The 18,444-nt window shown below is 42.1% G+C and overlaps 2 protein-coding genes across 4 annotated transcripts in view; one reads left to right on the top strand and one right to left on the bottom strand.

Annotated features, from left to right (window-relative positions):
- Positions 1-3,000, top strand: part of jarid2b (jumonji and AT-rich interaction domain containing 2b) — a 103,847-nt gene extending 100,847 nt beyond the window's left edge. The window contains exons 17-18 of the mRNA XM_019263299.2: positions 23-130; positions 376-3,000. Coding sequence (XP_019118844.2) covers positions 23-130; positions 376-639 — 372 coding nt within the window. The 3' untranslated portion in view covers positions 640-3,000. The remainder of the gene's footprint in view (positions 1-22; positions 131-375) is intronic.
- Positions 3,001-4,393: 1,393 nt separating this feature from the next.
- Positions 4,394-18,444, bottom strand: part of dtnbp1b (dystrobrevin binding protein 1b) — a 29,977-nt gene continuing 15,926 nt past the window's right edge. Inside the window, exons 1-4 of one of the 3 annotated variants that reach the window (XM_010734994.3) lie at positions 15,197-15,558; positions 10,842-11,009; positions 7,192-7,335; positions 4,394-6,192 (exon numbers count right to left, since the gene is read on the bottom strand). In XM_010734994.3, coding sequence (XP_010733296.1) covers positions 5,876-6,192; positions 7,192-7,335; positions 10,842-11,009; positions 15,197-15,248 — 681 coding nt within the window. In that variant the 5' untranslated portion in view covers positions 15,249-15,558 and the 3' untranslated portion in view covers positions 4,394-5,875. Of the gene's footprint in view, positions 6,193-7,191; positions 7,336-10,841; positions 11,010-15,196; positions 15,559-18,444 lie in introns of those variants that run through there. The other 2 variants (XM_019268406.2, XM_010734995.3) reach the window with 2 other exon arrangements.

The following is an 18,444-nucleotide window of genomic DNA, read 5'->3' as shown; positions in this document are numbered from 1 at the left end:
ACACTCCTCTCTGTCTGTGCAGGTGGTTCAGGAGACTGACAACGTGGTCTTCTGCCTGGAGTGTGCCCTGCGCTATGTGGAGAAGCACAAGTCGTGCAGAGGCCTTAAGATGATGTACCGATATGACGAGGTGAGCTGCCGGCGTTTTGTTCCCGCTGTGACGCAGTTCTCTGTCTGTCCAGACGGGGGAGACATCAGCTAGGTTTCCACAGCTGTGGGAAGTCGATAATTCAGCATGAACAATGATCATGTGCTGTCAGTGCTGTAATCTCAGCTGTGTGTGGAGTTATAGATGAACAAAATGATGAAAGAGGTGAAAAAATGAAAAATCTACATTTCTTAAATCGTTTTTTTTTTTCTGTGACTTTCAATCAGGAGCAAATCAACAGTTTGGTGAACCAGGTGTGTGGCCGGGCTATATTAAAGAACGGAGGCGGAGGAGGAGGAGGCGGAGGCGGAGGCGGCGGTGGTGGAGGTGGAGGACTTGTCGTCAGTGGAGGAGGGGGGGACCCCTGCCACGGCTTAAGCCCCGCCAAAGCATCGCCGGCTAAGCGAGGCCCCAGAAAGCGCGCCACCGTGGAGGTGTCCCTGGCGCGCCTGTCCTCCAGCCACATACCCAAGGCCGCTGCTGTGTCCTGAGGGGGACGCCTTGACATCACCGCCCGGTGCGCTGTGCCCACATCCTGCCCCCCACCTCCCTGAACTCCCCTGTTTTTTTGTTTTACATTAAACAGGGTCACTATCAATCCCTCCTCCACCACCCCATATTTAAGAGCGATTGTTTTTGGAGCTTTGAAAATCCCTCTCACCTGACCTCAGTCCCCCCTCCAAAAAATATTCACCTCCCCCCTTAGTATGACAGGCTTGTTTCTTTATAAAAAAAAAAAAGATGGAAAAAAAAGAAACGGAAAAAAGAAAAACAAGATGTCTTTTTTGCACTAGTGTGAAAGAAGAATTTGTTTTTATTCTGGATGGTTTTAGAATCCCCCCACCCCCCCTCCCTCCTGAAGTCGTCCTTTACAACATTACAAGCATTAAGTGTAACGTTCACAAGAAGACTTGATGGGCCCTGTTATACCCTTTACCTCCACACCTCCATCCGCCCTTAACTGAAATGGGTTACATTTGTTACCTTCTTCTTGCATCACTCTTTCCTGCCCCCCATCTCGCCCCCTGAGACTGAACCCCCCACATCCCTTCTCATCATGCGTCACTCAGCTGTGAACATGGGACAAATGAAAAGGCGGCCTTTTTTTTTTTTCTCTCCCCGGTGTTCTGAAATGAAAATGACATCAAGTAGTTACCCAAAGTTTCTCTCTGTCCTTGGTTTGAGGAAGAGGAGTCCTTTTTTTTTTATTGATTTTATTCTCTTGATGGTCTTTTTTTTTTTTTTTTTTTAATGAAGGGGGGGTGGGGACGCGAGGTAAAAACTTGAAAGACGATGTTGGTTTCTTGTTGGTTGGCTATGTTTTTTTCAAGTTCTATTTTGAATTTTAGCTTTGTTTTTTGCTAGGTTTTTTTTTTTTTGGCGAGAAGTCTTCTGTGTATTTTATTTTTTTTTGTCATTGTGGATGTTTCTGTTCGTTGGTGGATGTGAGAGGGGGGGCAGAGCTACAGCTGCTTGACCTGTGAAAGGTCATCGCTCACCTCACTTCCTGGTAGTATGGAGGGATCCCTCCTTCGCTAGCAAGTGAAAACTGTGCCTGAAACTTAGCGAGGAGATCCATTTTATTGGTGCTGTTGGTTATAATTACTGTATAACAACACAAAAATTTTAAATCTGGGGGGTCAGCGCCTGCTATCGGCTAACTATCGGCTAGTTCACGCGCCCCCCACCCCACAGGGCAGAAAGGCTTTCAGGCTTTTCTGGTTCTAGATGTGCAATCGTGTTAACATTCCATTCTTCCAGTCCTCTTGTTTCATCTGTACCAGTAAACATTAATTATTATATTATATTATTATTATTATTATTTTGTGTTTTTTACTTCTGTTGATCTGATGTGTTATCTCAAGTAGAGCCACTAGTCAAAGAGTGTAAAATGTGAATTATCAAATCCAAGGTTGTTTTTTTTTATTGTCTTTTTGTTTTGTTTTTTGGCTTTTTGCATTTTTTCCCTTTTTCCAGATATATTATGAGTGCTTTTTTTTTTTCTAGAGAGGAAAAAGTCCAACACAAACAAAACATCAACTTTTTTTTGTACATAATCCTGTAAATTTCTTTAAATACTTGAGCCTTTTTCTGGGGTTAAGGAAGAAAGAAAGGAAGGAAGGAATAGAGGAGAGAGAGAAAAAGTTCCAGAGGAGATGCTTGATGAAGAAAAAGCCTTACATTTACCTTTCTTCATCCATGTGAGTTTGATGCTTACAGGGTTGCTCTGGTAAACATGTATAAAAATTTTAAGTGCTGCTTATATCAGAAAGAAGATATCGAGTAGCCAACGACTGCCCCCCAACCTAGTTTTGTTTGTTTAGCTTTACTTTTTTAAAGAAAAGGGAAAAAAAAGATATGTTCACAAAAAAAAAAAATGGGTTTTTACATTTTCATTACTGAAAATTCAACAAAAATGTAGTAGCTACTCATGTTGCACTGAGCTTGCCAGTGGTGACTGTCAAGGAAAAATCCTATAATCCAGTTTGTTGGTTGTCGTCCCTCGCAGAAGACTGAACTGTTGTAGGACTATTTAATAAAATACCAAGTCGGGTGTTTTCAACATAATAAAAAGTGGTTGTCAAGTTTTTATGGCCTTACGATATATTTTATTCTGATGGGATTTTTTTGTTTGTTTTTCAGTTCTCTTTTTTGTTTGTTCGTTTCTTCCATTTTCTACAGTATAAACTACTTGCTCACGGTGGGGTCTCTGGTAACTTAATTTATTAGTGCCGCATCTCGGCCTTTCCCTCCACTCGGAAAGAGAGTCTCATGTTGGTTATATTGACAGTTTTTTACTTTTGCAGTTTGTACTTAAGGTTTAATAAAAACTTACCGACAATTCACTGTCATTTCTTTCCAACCTGCTTGTGTCTCTTTTTGTGCAGACGTTTGACCTGAAAACAAGTTTTATTTATATTTCATACTTTAGATTTTTAGTTCTTATCTGGTGGTGTCTGGTGTCATTAAAAGGGCAATTTTATCCTTTTTTCCACTTCTGTGGTAACAAGCCTAAAACTGAAATGATAAGTTGGACTAACAGAAAAATGAATCAGCAGCTAATGTGACAATTGATTAATCATGTGTCATTTTAAAGACTGCCTCTGAGGTTTTCTTAGTCTTCTATCATAATCAACTGAATATTTTTTATTTATTTTAGGCAAGTGGCAACCTCTGTGGCTGTGAAGTGAAGCCTATGCAGAAGTGCCAAAAACTGCAGTTCCTCAAACAGCCACTTGAGGCTGGCTACAGTACAAGTCAGCCTTCTATGTTAAAGTGTCCAACTTCACAGCAGAAATAAACATGTTTACAGCCAGGTACAAAAAACAGTTTTGGTCTCTATAGCTAATTTCCCCGTTCAGGACAACTGTACTGAGGGTGAATTTTTAATTTTTAATTAGTCCAGGTATCATTAAACCCGCCTCAGGTGGATCAATGATCCACATCTTTGCCGATTTTTAGATTAGCCAGGATGCTGAAAAGGCAGAATTGCCATCACGGTGGTGGCCAGCAGCACCACACTGAGCTTCAGAACCGTTCTTCATAAAACCTGTGGATGACATCATGGGATACGATGTCTATTCGGTCACTGGTTTAAGGCAGTTGGTCAGACAAAACCAGCAATCTGAAGACATCACCTTCGACTCTTTTGGGAACTTGTGATGGATTAGTTGCCTACTTTGGCCACAATCATCTGCGTGACCACAGACCTCACTGTAAACAGTCTTTATTAAAACTATTTATTTGGTAGAACAATGTTCCCATTCAAACTTTTTACAGTGAGGCATGTGGATTGTCTCTTATGTTCATTCAACAATAAGCTTATCACTCTATTCACATGTTGCATATGCAAACTGTTGGAGGACCGTGTAGTTCTTCATAACATTAAAGTGCACTGGAGTGACACCAGTCGACACCAGCTTTTTACTATTTACATGACATTACTATTGCTTCTCCTTATTTTTCACTTAAAGGTGTAGTTGTAATAATGAATATATACATATAAAATACTGACCCCCCCAGGAGAAAACACCCCATATTGCAAAGCCCCTTTCCCCTGCTGCACAAGTCTCTGTCCATCTGTACATTCCTCACCGTGTCAGCTTTCCATTTGTACAGAGCTCAGGCCGGGCTGTAAATCATGAGTGAGCGCGCAGGGACTGTTAACATGCTCCGACTCTAAATCCTGCTCACATTTCATTCTTTAACATGCTCCTGAAATGCTTCGATGAAAATTAAACAACGCTGGGGGAGAAACATTTATTACCAACAAGTCAGAAATTGTAGGCAGGGGAAAAGAAAGGAAGGAGTAATGCTGTCACATCGCACAAATGTCAACATTTCTGTACAAAAAAATCTGGATACACTTAAACCTTCTGGGTCATGTCCAGTGCATAGCACACAGTCCAAACAGAGATTTGGTCCTCGTTCAAAAAGAGAAGTTCACCCACATATTATTTGGTCAAAGGAATGGCAATGGGTAACTCTCCTCTGTGTGTGTGTGTGTGTGTGTGTGTGTGTGTGTGTGTGTGTGTGTGTGTGTGTTAAATCACTGATCTCCACCAGTCTGTCAGCTATACAGTACTATGTGGTATCTAACCTACTGCCAGGTGACTGCCAGTTATTACACCATGTTTAACAAAGCCAGTGCTACTAAAGTATTATCTAATTGGTAGTTAACATTTAAAATATAGCAGTCTAGATCATAAACCAGTCAAAGAAATACAACAACCTTTGGGGGTTCAGCTTATCCACTAAGTCATAAAAAAATTCATCCATGTGCTCCTTGCAGGTCATTTGTCAAGTGCTCTGTGCAAATGATTTAGTATTTGCTGTGTTAAAGGTCAATTCACCCAATTTACAAAAAAAAAAGAGAAGAAATCTATTCATGTTAGCACAGGTTTTTATACGACAATGAAGTCTGTGAATTAAGCATGACCAGGAAGTTATTTCTGGAAAGACACGTCGTTGTTAAACTTTTTTAATGTCATTTTTTTTTGGATGGTTTTAGCATTAAACATGACATTCCTTTTACCTTTGTTGCATTTGGGGTGGCTGCACTGATGACAGATATGTCCAAACTTTGGGAAATAAAATGAAAACTATCTGCATGGCTGGATGCCACTAAGGGTGAGTGGGTGACAACTCCAAAGATTTTCTTCTAATAATTAAAAACTTCTTTTACTTGTGTGGCCTGCGGTAAGTTTGAAAAATGAAACGTCTTGAAGACAGACCTGCTGACAGTCTTTGACATTCATACTCATATTTAAACTATGAAACTAAACTATTAATGCTCAACAGCTGCAGTCTGGCAGCATTTGAAATGTTAAGTGTTAGCATGGAGCATGAAAACAAAGAACTACAAACAGGAAACACGTGGATGATTTTAGTGTATACTTCTCTCTATCACTTCTCAGCCTCCTCTGGTCTCAACATGCACAAACACAAAAATATTAGAGCATTCTCTAAATAATGTCAAACTATTTATGTGCATGTTAAGCCATTCAATGCTATTTACGCTGAAGGGAACTCAAACTTATTTTACAGGATTCGATTAGAATTGAAAAAGCTCACGTTAGTGATCTTTTAAGGCAAGGTCATTTGGCAGTTAGTGCAACCTCAGTGTTTCTTTCATATGTTTTTCTTCCGTATGAAAGGAGTTGAGAAGGAAGCCAATATAGTTATGTTTGATTTGTGTGTTTGTGGTGAAATCCAGTCCATCCCTCCTCAAACCTTCGGTCTGCTCTCCTCACAGTCTTTGCTGTTCTGGTCCTCTTGGTCCACTAGTGCTGTGTCGGGGTGCACCTCCTCTTCATCCAGTGTCACCACCACTGGGGGTCTTCTCCTCCTTCCTCCTCCTCCTCCCCCAGATCCTCCTTGCTCATTCTCCTCGTCCTCTTCCTCGTCGTCCTCCTCCCCGGCCTCTGTGTCCTGGCTGGCTGAGTCGGTGCAGGTGGATGAGAGGGAAGAGAGCTTGTGGCGTAGCTCAGCCTGGGTGGGGACCTGGAGACTGATCTCTGTGGTGAAGGACTCAACATCTGGACCTGGGAGAGAAGAGGAGTCAGAAAGATAGTTTCAGACTTTGTTTGGATAAGGAGGTGGATAATAGGTCCATTGGTGACCACTAGGGTTGCAAAGGGGTGGAAAGTTTACATTTCTGGAAACTTTCTGGAAACATTCCATGGGAATTATGGAAATTCATTGTAATTTATGGGAATTAACTGTAAATTATGGGTAATTTAAACAAACTTTATCATATCCAAACATAAATCTAAACAAACAAGCAATTTCAAAATAAAAAAAACAAAAAAAACATTTTAGCAGATTTATTTGAAATCACCTGTGCAGGTAGAGGGGGCGTGGCCTCAACAGCCCTGCAGTAAGCAGTGTGCTATGTGCATGTGACTGAGGAATAGCAGATATTCAACTGGGCCTGCATGAAATCTAGTTGTTTTAGTCAAGATGATGCTAAACATATTTTCCACAACTATATTTAAGTCCACTGTTAAGGGCCAACCTTCAATTTTTTATTTCTGTTCTTAAATTCCCATTAATTCCCATGGAAAGTTTCCAACTTTGAAAATTCCTGGAATTTTGCAACCCTAGTGACAACCTCCTTTCAGTGTTTTACAAGTCATTTGGGAATTGAACCCTTTTATCTTACAAATAAAACCCAAACAGTTCTATTATTTAGTATTATTCATTTTTTATTTCCTATCTTTGAACAACGACTGCAAATAAAAGGAGGGATCTGCTCTCTTTGCTGGAGTTACTTCATATCTTTGGCTCAGTTGCCTCCAGGCAAATAAAATGCAGCACAGATTTGCATGCATCAAATTATTTTTAGACAATGATGAGCTGTCAGTTAGACGCTGTAGGTTCCTCACTGTGACAAGAATTTTCCCAGGCAGATGTGGACAGATGGTGTTGTTGACATTGTTCTTGTCAATCTTCCAAGTCACATATTTTCTTCTTCAGCAAATCCTTTGATATGATGATTGTGTGTATTATTGTTGTTTGAATGAATTTAGTGAGATACCTACCCGTGACAGGCGAGACAGCGCTGTTGTCCTCCCCCCCTGAGTGCAGAAACACATCCAGGGCTTCATGGTCAGACATGTCCATCAGATCCATCTGCTCCAGCATGTCCACGTTCACCTCCATGGACGACATGCTTCCTATTGGCTCTGGACACGACACGAGACAGCGAGATATTAGCCTCATGCAGGACTGAAGTGTTTAGATGGCAGCAGCAAGGAGCTGAGTCCAGGAAGAGAGACGCTCTGAGTATTTCTTTGTTCCAAAATTTGCCAAGCAAGAAGCGAATGGGCACATTCAAGCTGGATGGCATTTGAAATGGATAAGCTTGTGTACGCAGCACAGTGTGTTTACTGTACGATCCAAAGCATTAAAAGAAATAATGGATTGGCAGAAGGAAGCTGTGTATGAAGGAGACAAGCAACACCTGCAATAACATCGGTTAAGGTTCACAGGTTTATCTTAATGCCTGCATGCCCATATGTACATCGAAAGAGTCGCTGTAATCCTTCCACCCATGTGACGCAACACTCACACATGAAGCTCCAGCAGGCAAATGAGAATCCTCTGGTTATGTCATTTTAGACTGCTGAAGCATCATATTAACTATGGCTACAATGTGAAGACTTGCTGACCTAATCACTTGGGCCATATTCAGACCAAAGCGTGTTGCTGTGAATTGTCGCAGGGTTATGTTGTGGCATGTGAGGTGGGGGATTTATGGGGGGGTTGCTGGTGGTGTGTTTATGTGTGCTGTATGTAACAGCTATAAAACAATTAAACTGACTGTGGAGGAGGTCCACGGGTCTGATGGTCTGATTAGCTGCTGCACTGTGATGTCAGGTTGTCCTTCTTAAGTTTCTCCACTACAAGTCAGTGTGTTTGCACTGCCATAGTCAAAATGCGCCGCTCCCACTCGTGATATCGTGAATCGGGCCTTACACTGATATTACACAGCCATTATGTAGAGGAGGAACACTTGCAGCCAAGAGATCTTTTTCAATGCACATTTGGGCATGTGAGTGTTGTTTTGCAAGAGACTTATATGTGAATATGTGAAATATGAGAATTCCACCTTAAGAGGTGAATAATGCTAATCCTCATGGTACTTAACACCTTAAAGTTAAATTCATGTACAGTGGAGTTGCAGATTGACCTGGTCACATGATTAAATGAACCCAGCATCAGTCGGCTGAGGGACCATTAAGTAAGATCAGACATAACCTAACAGTGTTACAGTTGATTCTATATTGTCCACATCATTTCTGACATGCAACAGGCAAACATAGTCATGTTATACCAAACTAAACAGGTGAATCAACACACCTAACAGTCTCTGATGCCTGTGCTGATCTATATAAATGTGGCTGAACCAGCATTAAACTAGCTTGTTAGCTTACATGCTGGCTATGACTGTCCTGGATTCACCCCCCCCCCCCCCCCCATGATGTGCTGCATGCGTCACAAACAGCCAGTCAGTTGCACTGTGGGAATGGAAGGAGCGTGGGGTGAGGTGAGGTGCGGTGGGGTGGGGGGTTGAGGGTGGGGGTGGGGGTGAGCTTTTGCGAGGACCAGAGGAAGAAGGAAGGGCGAAGAGCAGTGAGAGAAGATGCCGTTGACTACCGTACCTCAGGGAAATGAGGTGAGCAGAAGAGGGCAGCACAGGGGAGGAAGAGCAGAAGAGTGAAGAGAGAAAGAGAAAGAAGGGGGATGTTATTTCATGTGGAGACCGGCTCAAAAGTCTCCCAGTCCTTTAAATAGCAAAACACACACACACACACACACAAAAGATCACACACATGTGTGTCACTTTCATATCGATTAACTTTGGCAGTTCATCTTCATGTATGTACTTGACACATTTTATTCACCAATCCACAGGTATAAACAGTTTTCTCTTCTCGCTGTCTCTCTGTGCAGACAGCGGTTGTGTTTTCTGTGACACGTCTGGAGGAACTCGGGGTCTAAATGCTCGCTAATGAATTCTCAGTGTGTCGCCTCTCTCTTCACGTGCATTTCCACATCTGGCCTGTCAGCTATGCAATCACCGCCACATAGCAGCCATTCATCCTCATAAAACATGCTACGGAGGATGTTTATTTAGTTTACATCCCCAAATGGAGCTGTCTTTCCCACACATGAACAAAAATAAACAAACACAAACACACACACACACACACATACACTTGAACCAACACTTTGGCTGTAGTGGAAGTCTTGGTCCAGAAAGTACTGCATTGAGAGCATCATTTCCATGTGACTGCCTCTAACATGTTCTTCTTTTAGCTCTGCTGTGACCTTGCCTAAAAGGTTTCCCTGCTGGGATGGACTGTTTCTGCCTGCGGTGAGATTGCAAAGTGTGTGTGTGTGTGTGTGTGTGTGTGTGTGTGTGTGTGTGTGTGTGTGTGTGTATAAGACTCTTGAGACTGGCTTTTGATGGCTCAGTGGCTTATGACATCCGCAGCCTTTTCCTCTCTTATTCTTCACTAACTCCTTTCAGTTTATTCTCTGCGTCTGTCTCCTCTTCAGCATCTCCAGCTGTATCCTCGCTCCTCAGTGGCGCCGCCCTGCTGAGGGGATTTGTAGCTGCGTGAAGAATAATGAGCCATCGTGTGCTTTATTTGCCTCAACTCTCACACCATAGCCTTAACTCTCAGATGTGTTTCACCAGGATTATGATGTGAGCCTCCTCAGCAGCTGATTACAAGTATTTTTATAGCAATTATGGCCGGTCGATTCTAATTCAGTGGTTGTGAATTTATGTCGCGCTGCCCACATGCTTGCCTTTGTACTGTGAATCATTAAATGTAAACATTTTTTTCTCATCCTGAATGAATGTAGGATACACAAGGTTCTGAATAATCTTTAGATAATGAGCTCTGAATATTTCATTCTGCACTTGGTGGTTGTTGTTGTCATGGAGGTCCATTATAAAAAGAGAGCACTGATAAAAAAAACAACGATAATAAAAACACTGTTTTGATTGACAGTGAAAGCAGAAGCCAGTTTCCTTTTTCGCTCCATCTCTCTTCCTTCCAAACTGCTCCACAATCCTCTTTAATAAGCCATTTCCAGAGGATTAAGGAGGCAGGACAGATGAGCAGAAGAAGAAAAATCACATCACAAACTCTGCACCAGCAGAGTCCAATACATCTTTCAGTGCAGGCTACATATCTCATGCAGTCCCTGGTTTCAGCACATCCTTTGGGTATTTTAGCACAGGCTTTTGGCAGTAATACATGGGGTAAACTGCAGTAGGATTCTATTACAATCCCAGTGGAAGACTACATTTATATGGCACAGTGGCATTTTTCAAAGTAATGGCTCTACTTGTGTGTTTAGCGACAGGCACTCAGAGTATGGAGCCTCGCCGCAGAAAGCTATTATGGCTCAATCTTGTGATATTCACTTGAAGTGTGGAGGGTTTCGGCTGACGGTATCAGAACGCTGGAATTAATTCATTTGAATGCCGGGTGGCTTTGGGTTCACCCTCCAATGAGTTACACACACCACAACCAAAACCTCAACATTTTCCTTTCTCCTTTTGCGGGCCTCAGACACCATGAAATGCTACATGTCAAGCTGTGAAATATCATCAAAGAGCACGGCTACGATCTGTGACGAACGCCTGACCTCAGCGCTCCTTGCTTCTCACCTCTCCTCTCGGCGATCTGCAGGTAGCCGGTAGACAGGTACTGCTCCATGTCTTGCTGAAATGCCTCCTCAAAGAACTTCTGCCTCTCTTTCAGCTTGACCTGGGCGGGTGGGACTCCTCCTTGTTCTGCCCCGGGGACTCTCTGTGCATGCTCGGCATCTAGCTCCACTAGGAAAGAAAAAGAAGAAAGCTTTTAAAAGTTGGTCGTTCATTGGTTGCTGCACATGAGACAAAAACATGGATGACTAGAGAGCATTTGAAGAGCGCAAACCTCCACCAAAACTGAGCAAACTTAAGATTCTGAATCTCGAGAGGTCTGATGCAGGGAAACCTGAACAATCTAATCCATTTTTACTTGGCTCATGGTCCAGCTGCTGTCCACTAAATGTCATACAAGAAGAAGAAAACATCCCCTATTTTTCAAACACAAATGAACGTTACCTCTATACACATTTCTCTGTGCAAAACTCTTCCAAATCTAAAATGAATGAGCGCTACGGCAGATAGAAATCAGGTTGGAGACCATCTTTACCGAAGCAGAGCGACGTTAAGCTCGATGCTCTGCAGCATTTACGTATTCTGCGACTCAACCCACCCTCTGTAATTTAATACTCTGTCTCCCGTGTGTTGTACAGGAGGAATCCCACTCACTGAAGTCTTGTGCATGCAACCCCCCTCTGCTGCACACCCACTTCAATAAACCAAGACTCATCTCCCGCTGTCTGTATCCTCAGTCACGCTGTGGCAGTAAAGAGGACGTTCATCACTGCTGTCTGCTATGTTTGTTGTATTCTTGAATCGAAAGAGGCCCTTCAGTTATTATTTAGCCACTGAGTCTGACATCCATTAGGGGTCTGTTAGGTACTGAATGTTTGGCTTTGCATCATTAAAAAGCCTTTGCATTTCTCCTCCTACATCATCCCTTATGAAAAGAAGACTCTGATTGGTCTGAACAGATCATTTGGCCCTGTCCTGGCAGTTTAAGATGTCTGGGAGAGGGAGGAGCATATTGAAGAGACGGGGTGATAGAAAGCATGGCCCTGCGGATAGAGAAACCCTCAGTGTGTGTGTGTGTGTGTGTGTGTGTGTGTGTCTCTGTGTGTGTGTGTGTGTGTGTGTGTGTGTGTGTGTGGGCAGGGCTGCAGCTTGGAGTGTCTGACAGGCTGTCTCTTTAGTTCTCTTTGATAGATGGCAGCATTATATAAGACGTCTTGCTGACACTGTGGCAAGAACCAGGCCGCAACATATAAAATATCTGATGTGTCCCATATCTTTGATCCTGGTTTAAAATGGACAAATTATATCCAATTCAGGAAATGATGGTTAAAAAAAAAACTCTTCCCAATTAAAATTTAAGTCTGTTCTTTCTCTATTTGACATCAACTGACCTCAACATGTGGATCAAGTACATTGCATACTCTCCCCCGCTGTTCAAAGCTTTTTGTAAGTCTGTAAAGAATTACTTAAATGTCTGGCTTTTGTAACACGGGTCTTTATTAGTCTATTAGCAAATAGAGCATAGAAAACAGACAATTTAAACTTTATACTTGAGCAACTGAGCTAGGTTATCAGCCAAAAGTGATGGCAGTTATCGGCAAAAATACTGGCAGCCATGTAGGAGGTCTGAGCTGAACCAATGTGTGTGTATGTGTCAATTACAACCGGCTCTGCAGCTGAACTAAAAAATTAATGATTTAAAATGGACCTTCTTTAACTTCTCTTTATATTTTCTGCGATTATATCCTCCACTGGTGAGAGCCTAACTAAAATCTGGTGGTTCTTATTGTTGTTACCACTGAAGCTTTACCTTTGCTGTAAGAATCTGGCTGCACAGAGGTTAGTGGTCGTCTAGTGTTTGGTCCTGTTTGTGTTTACATCCCAGGTCATATTATACAGCCTGTCTTACACAGCTCTGCACCATTCTCTGCCTTTCCTCCATGTTCACCAGCACGCCCAAAATCAATACACTGCTTCAGGAGTGTTAACTCTACTGCAGGATCAGAGCTGGGGCACCCTAATGCAGACCAGAATCCTGATAAAATAGGCTGGACCCTAAAGGGGTTTGCAGCAGATGGAGACATACACACACACACACAAAGAAGGGAACAATGAGGTCCCACCAGAGTTCCCTCATGATAAACATCACACCAAGAGCCCTTGGAGACTTGGAAAAGAAAAGCTTTCTCTCTCTTTCCGTGTCATTCCTCACTCAGTGTCCAATTTATCTCCTTTCTCTGACTACCCCTCTTTTTTCTTCATCACTCCCTCATTTTTCCCTCCTGACTCCATCCTACCCTCTCTGCTGGCTGGTATGTGTGTGTGTGTGGATGTCTTGTAGAGACTGCTCTATTAGATTAGGGGCCTCAGGGAAGCTTTGTTCAGATTGTCAAGCATTGTGTGGGGTTAGATAGAGAGGAGCGAGGGAGAAAGAGGGCAGTGCTTTTAGTTATAATTAGGGTTTGCGGACAGACAGCATTAATGATAGAGCTAGATCATGTCTTTTTTATTTCTCTGTCTCTAATCATATTCACTATCCATTATTAGCCTGAGCTGTCTATTTATTTAGACCATCTATGTATCTATGGAGTGCATGTGAAAATCTTTTCTTTAAATGAAGTCTATACAGTCAAACAGTTTTGGTAGAACACAATAAAACAAACCACAACAACAACAAGTTAAAAGCAATAAATCAATAAAATGTGACATAGAACATAAAACATTTAACTAAAGGCCCTTTTATAAAAGTGTGTTTTTAAAATCAATTTAAAAGTTGATCAATCTGAACCGAGGAACAACAGGAGCAATGCACCTGAGGATCTCACTGACTGAGAGGGGACATTGGGCACTATAAGTTCAGCTAAATACATTGGGGTGAGGCCTCTCAGGGCTTTCTAAGTAATCAACTTAAAATCACCCTGTGAGTAAGACAGAATCTGTGCGAAGTGTTCATGTTTCTTTGTTTGAATCAAAATACTGGCAGCAAAGTTTTGGATGAGCTGGAGACGACGGAGGGTTTATTTTACTGACCCCAGAGAGCAACGAATTACAGTAATCTAGCTGACTGGTTATGAATACATGATTGACAATTTCCAATTTTTTTGCAGATAGACATGATCTGAGCCTTAAAATGTTTCTGAAGTGATGAAAGCAGAATTGAATCATTGAATTAACACCTTTATCTAAACTGAGATTTTGATAAAAAATGACACCAAGGTTTCTGCAGTGTTGATTTATGGAAAGGGACAGAGCAATAAAAGAAGTGTTTTCATAATCTTGACCTATGACTAATAAGTCAGCATTAAGCTTCAGAAAACTTGACATCAACTTGTGGATCCCCTGAAGGCAGATAAGAAGGTTAGCAGTATTCTAAAAGTGATCTGCTGGCTTAGATAGAGCTGGGTGTCATCTGCATAAAAATTGAATTTTACAAAGACATGTAAATGGAAAACAGAACTGGACCTAGCACTGAGCCCTGAGGCACCTCACAATGAACAACATTTGACCTTGTATCAGCAATTCCAATGCAGAAACGCTTGTCTTTTAGCCATGACCTAAACCATTTGAGCAGAATTATTAATTCCAAATGCCTTTTTAACCAAAGCAAAACATTAAACATAGATTGGGATGATTTATGTCAGTACTCACTTCAAACTCTCAGATGATTTTCTGTTTATGGAGGATTTTTTTTCTTTTCAGGCTCTTTGAGAACATAAAACCACCTGTCGTATGAATTTCTCTTCTTATGCAACGTCTTTCTAATCTCTCCTTCCTCCCACTTCCTTCTCTTGGTCTTTTCTTCATTATCATCACCAGATAACCATATCCTGCTACGCATGTATCTACGGGGTCTATTTTTAGCTCTCGCTCATATTTAGCCCACAGGATTAAGTTTGTGCTGATGACTTTAGTGTGAGATGCAAGTCATTAAATCCAACAAATTCCATCCTTGCAGGCTGTGTTGCATTTTCTGTTTAAACAGTTGCACAGACACTGTCAGATTAATGTAAATGCACATTCAAACACTCACGCAGCCTCACAAAACATACTATTGCACGCTTGTGCGACATGATTCATATGAACAACAGTGACTACACACTCACGCAGACATACACATGTGGAGATGATTCATAGGAGCTGAGGCAATTGCATTATCTTAGTCACAGCAGATGATTTCCAATAACATGACATAATTTTATTCAATTACAAAGTCAAATGTTTCTTGATTCTCAGAATGAGCTGCTACAATCTAAAGCTGAAGCACCTTTTCTGAGATGAACACAGAGCCTTTACCAAAGAATTTCCAAATGAAAAACTTCTACAAGAAACACATGAACTGAAAAATGATGGTGTACTACCTGAGTTTGTACTTGCTGTGTTACTTGGTGCGTCATTTCCCGCAATCATCATGCAGGCCAGGAAAAAAAAGTAATAATGTCCCCTCTCAGGCTGTTGCTGTTGTTCGGACACACAGCAGGCAACAATACACACCGCGTACTCACAAAGTGATGTCTGCTCTGCTTCTCACCTCTCCACCGTGTGACCCAAAACTCAGGGGAAATAAATAAATTGCATTAAATAGTCCCGTTCTGCTTGCTCAGACGGCTATTTGTGCAGACGGATCAATATGAATCGAGACTTTTAATGTAATTATGCTCATATCATATCGTTTTCAGCGGTAGAAAAAAAACACATCTGGTATGTTCTGAACAAATGCAGGAAGCAGAACCCACAGGAAACAAGGCTGGTATGTGTGTGTGTGTGTGGGTGAGTGTGTGTGTGTGTGTGTGTGTGTGTGTGTGTGTGTGTGATAGCGTTAGCTTGCCTACATGATTGTGTGGTTCATCATGCACGTGTGTGCATCTTTAAATATACCCATTCCATATTCAGACATAATAAAAAAAGCATGTACCTGCTGATTAACTTTGCTATTTACTCACTCTCATAAACATGCAGTCTGTACTCTATTTGCAAAGTGTGCAAGTTTGTGTCTGCGACCAAAACAGAACTGTGAATGTACTTTTATGTGGCATGTAAATGCGCGTCCGTATATAGAAGTGCATATATCAAACCTAGCCTCGCCCTTTTATTTGCAGCTATTGTACAGCGAGAGAAGGAGCGCAGAATTGCAGCTGAAAAGCAGAGAGGAAGCACGCCATAAAGGGCAATTCAAATCTTCAGGATACAACTCAAGCTTTAGATTTGACTAAATGCTGTCATTTTCCCACAGCTTGGCTCACAGAGCAAAAACGCAGATCTTCCAGTTAAGTGTTTATTATACAGGCTTGGTCACCACATCTCTTTTGTACAGGCAATGCTAATTTGGGCTCACTTGAAACAGGAACTCATTTTATTTCTTCGAGGACGTTCTACACGTCTTTTTTAAGCATCTTAATTAGAGCCCTTTCAGAGTTTGGTTGAGTTAGATTCCTTAGGTATAAAGCATATTGATTCAGAGCACAGGCAGGCCCCATTTCATTGACCATAAATAACAAGTAACACTATCAGCTCCCCATTCAAATGGAAATATATCTTTTTATGAGTCATCAACAGCCAATTCAAGTCACCGCTGCCTGGTCCACAGTCATTTACACTTTGTAGTGTACTTCACATATCAGGTGCCACCATAGGCTGTGCCAATGGAGAGGAAAGGTTATGTTTGAAGCCTCTGTGGACACATGAATGGACAGCTGGGCGGAGGGATGAAAGCGTCAGTGGGCTTGGTGGCCAGTTTGTCTTTAAAGACCAGGCACAGGCCTGAGACTAGAGCCAGTGTTTGTGTGCAGATAGACATGTAAATGGTCCTCTGGGGCAGTTTGTTTATGTGGGGCATTTAGAGACGGGAAGTGGGATGGGTGGTGAGAGGCAGGATGCGTAGGGGGGGTATGCATGTGTTTCAACCGCGTGTCATTCTTGGTAGAAGGAAGTGACAAGAGGACAGGGACATGGCCACGGGGCGTGACCCTGAAGTCGAGGCTGAGGAGGTCACAAAACATGAAACAGTGAAAGGCTTATGTGATGTCAAGGTCTGTGCTGCCATGAATCCACCCTGAGTCACTGCATGCATTTAAAACCTGCTCAGTATTTTAATGATTTTTTAATTTGTCAACAAAAACTTTAATAGCCTCATGAGCTCAAATGAGCTTTTATTCCCTACTCTGATTATCGCCCAAACAACACATCCACAATCTCATTATAGCTGTTTCATACACTTTACATCACCAAACACATCAAACGTTCCAATATCTGATGTAAAACTCTCTTGTCTTGCTCGTCACTTTAAATGAGCTGTCTGGTCTCAGATGGATTTGTTTCCGTTTGCTTATAAAGGCCTAATATTTCATTTGGAGACAGCAGCAAGCAGCCCTGAAGACCAAGAGGTAGGCTTGACAGTGGAGACAGCCACCGCTTCTTCTTCTTCTTCTTCTGCTTCCTCTGAAGCCCCTGCTCACTCAGCCGTGGTATTTTTAGATTCTGTCCGCCTCGCTATATCTCTCAAGTGCTCAGGTTTCTGCCAAAGGCAGCCCCCGTGCTGTAAATAACACACACAATGGCTTCTTCCTTTGTCACACGCCTGTCAATATTACTTGCATGTCAAGTGACAAAATGTGCATGATACAGAAACTGTGTACTGGATAAACCTTGTGGGTGTGTGTGCAAATGAGACGTGATTAAGCATGCACAGGTGATGAAGTACATTACACACAAGTCACCCAGCCATTTATATACATGAGTACTAATTGCTTTTATTGGCTGCTTGATAGTCACTCTGCTGGCCTCGCAGTGACTTCACCTTCAAACCGATCATCTTCACGCTCTGTGGCTCACTGACACACACACACACACACACCACATAGTGCATGTTCACAGCTCAAACTTCCCCCACATGGTGCCTATCTTCTTTCCCATCGATAACACCTGTCTGTTTTCGCTTTCGCTCCGTCTGTTGAACCGCAGCAGTGTCTGGCTCTGTCAGATTTCTGTCCACGTCTTTTTCAGGCTGCAAAACATCAGCTGGGGAGCTTGTGCACTCACACAATCGCTCGGGAACGCCTGCAAGGCTGGAAGGGCGTGTTTGACCCTTTTGTGCCATTTTTGTTTGACTCAAGAGAGACAAAATCATCAAGCTACAGTATTATTAGCTTTTTTACATCACTGGCACATTTTAAATCTGATATTAAGCCTCCGACAGCCAGTGTTATTGTTATGCTTTATAGTATAAGTTTGTTTACTTATGAGCTCTTGCCTTGGGGATCCAAGATTGAAACCGTGACTAGAATTATTGTACTCTTTGTTGAATGTGGTGATGTTTTCAAGAACAAAATCTGTCTTTCTGCAATATTGTAAAAAAAAAAAAAAGTTCCACACTAGCTGCTGGCGTTACTTTGTTCTAATTTTTACATGGAAACAATTTTATAAGAAACTTGTGTGAACTTTCTTGTAAAATTCAGAAACCACGTGTGAATTAAACGAGCCAAGGCCGTGAGAGGTCGGTGGAATATGGATGTGAGGTGTGTGGCACCTGTACATTTTACTGTTGCTTTTAAAATAGTCGTGTTTGATGCAGCAGTGGGCTGTGTTACAGAGGAGGCAACGCTGTGTGGCT

This window comes from Larimichthys crocea, chromosome XIII (genome assembly GCF_000972845.2).
Source record: "Larimichthys crocea isolate SSNF chromosome XIII, L_crocea_2.0, whole genome shotgun sequence".
Taxonomy (NCBI): Eukaryota; Metazoa; Chordata; class Actinopteri; family Sciaenidae; genus Larimichthys; species Larimichthys crocea.
This window is presented reverse-complemented; position numbering and strand designations above follow the sequence as displayed.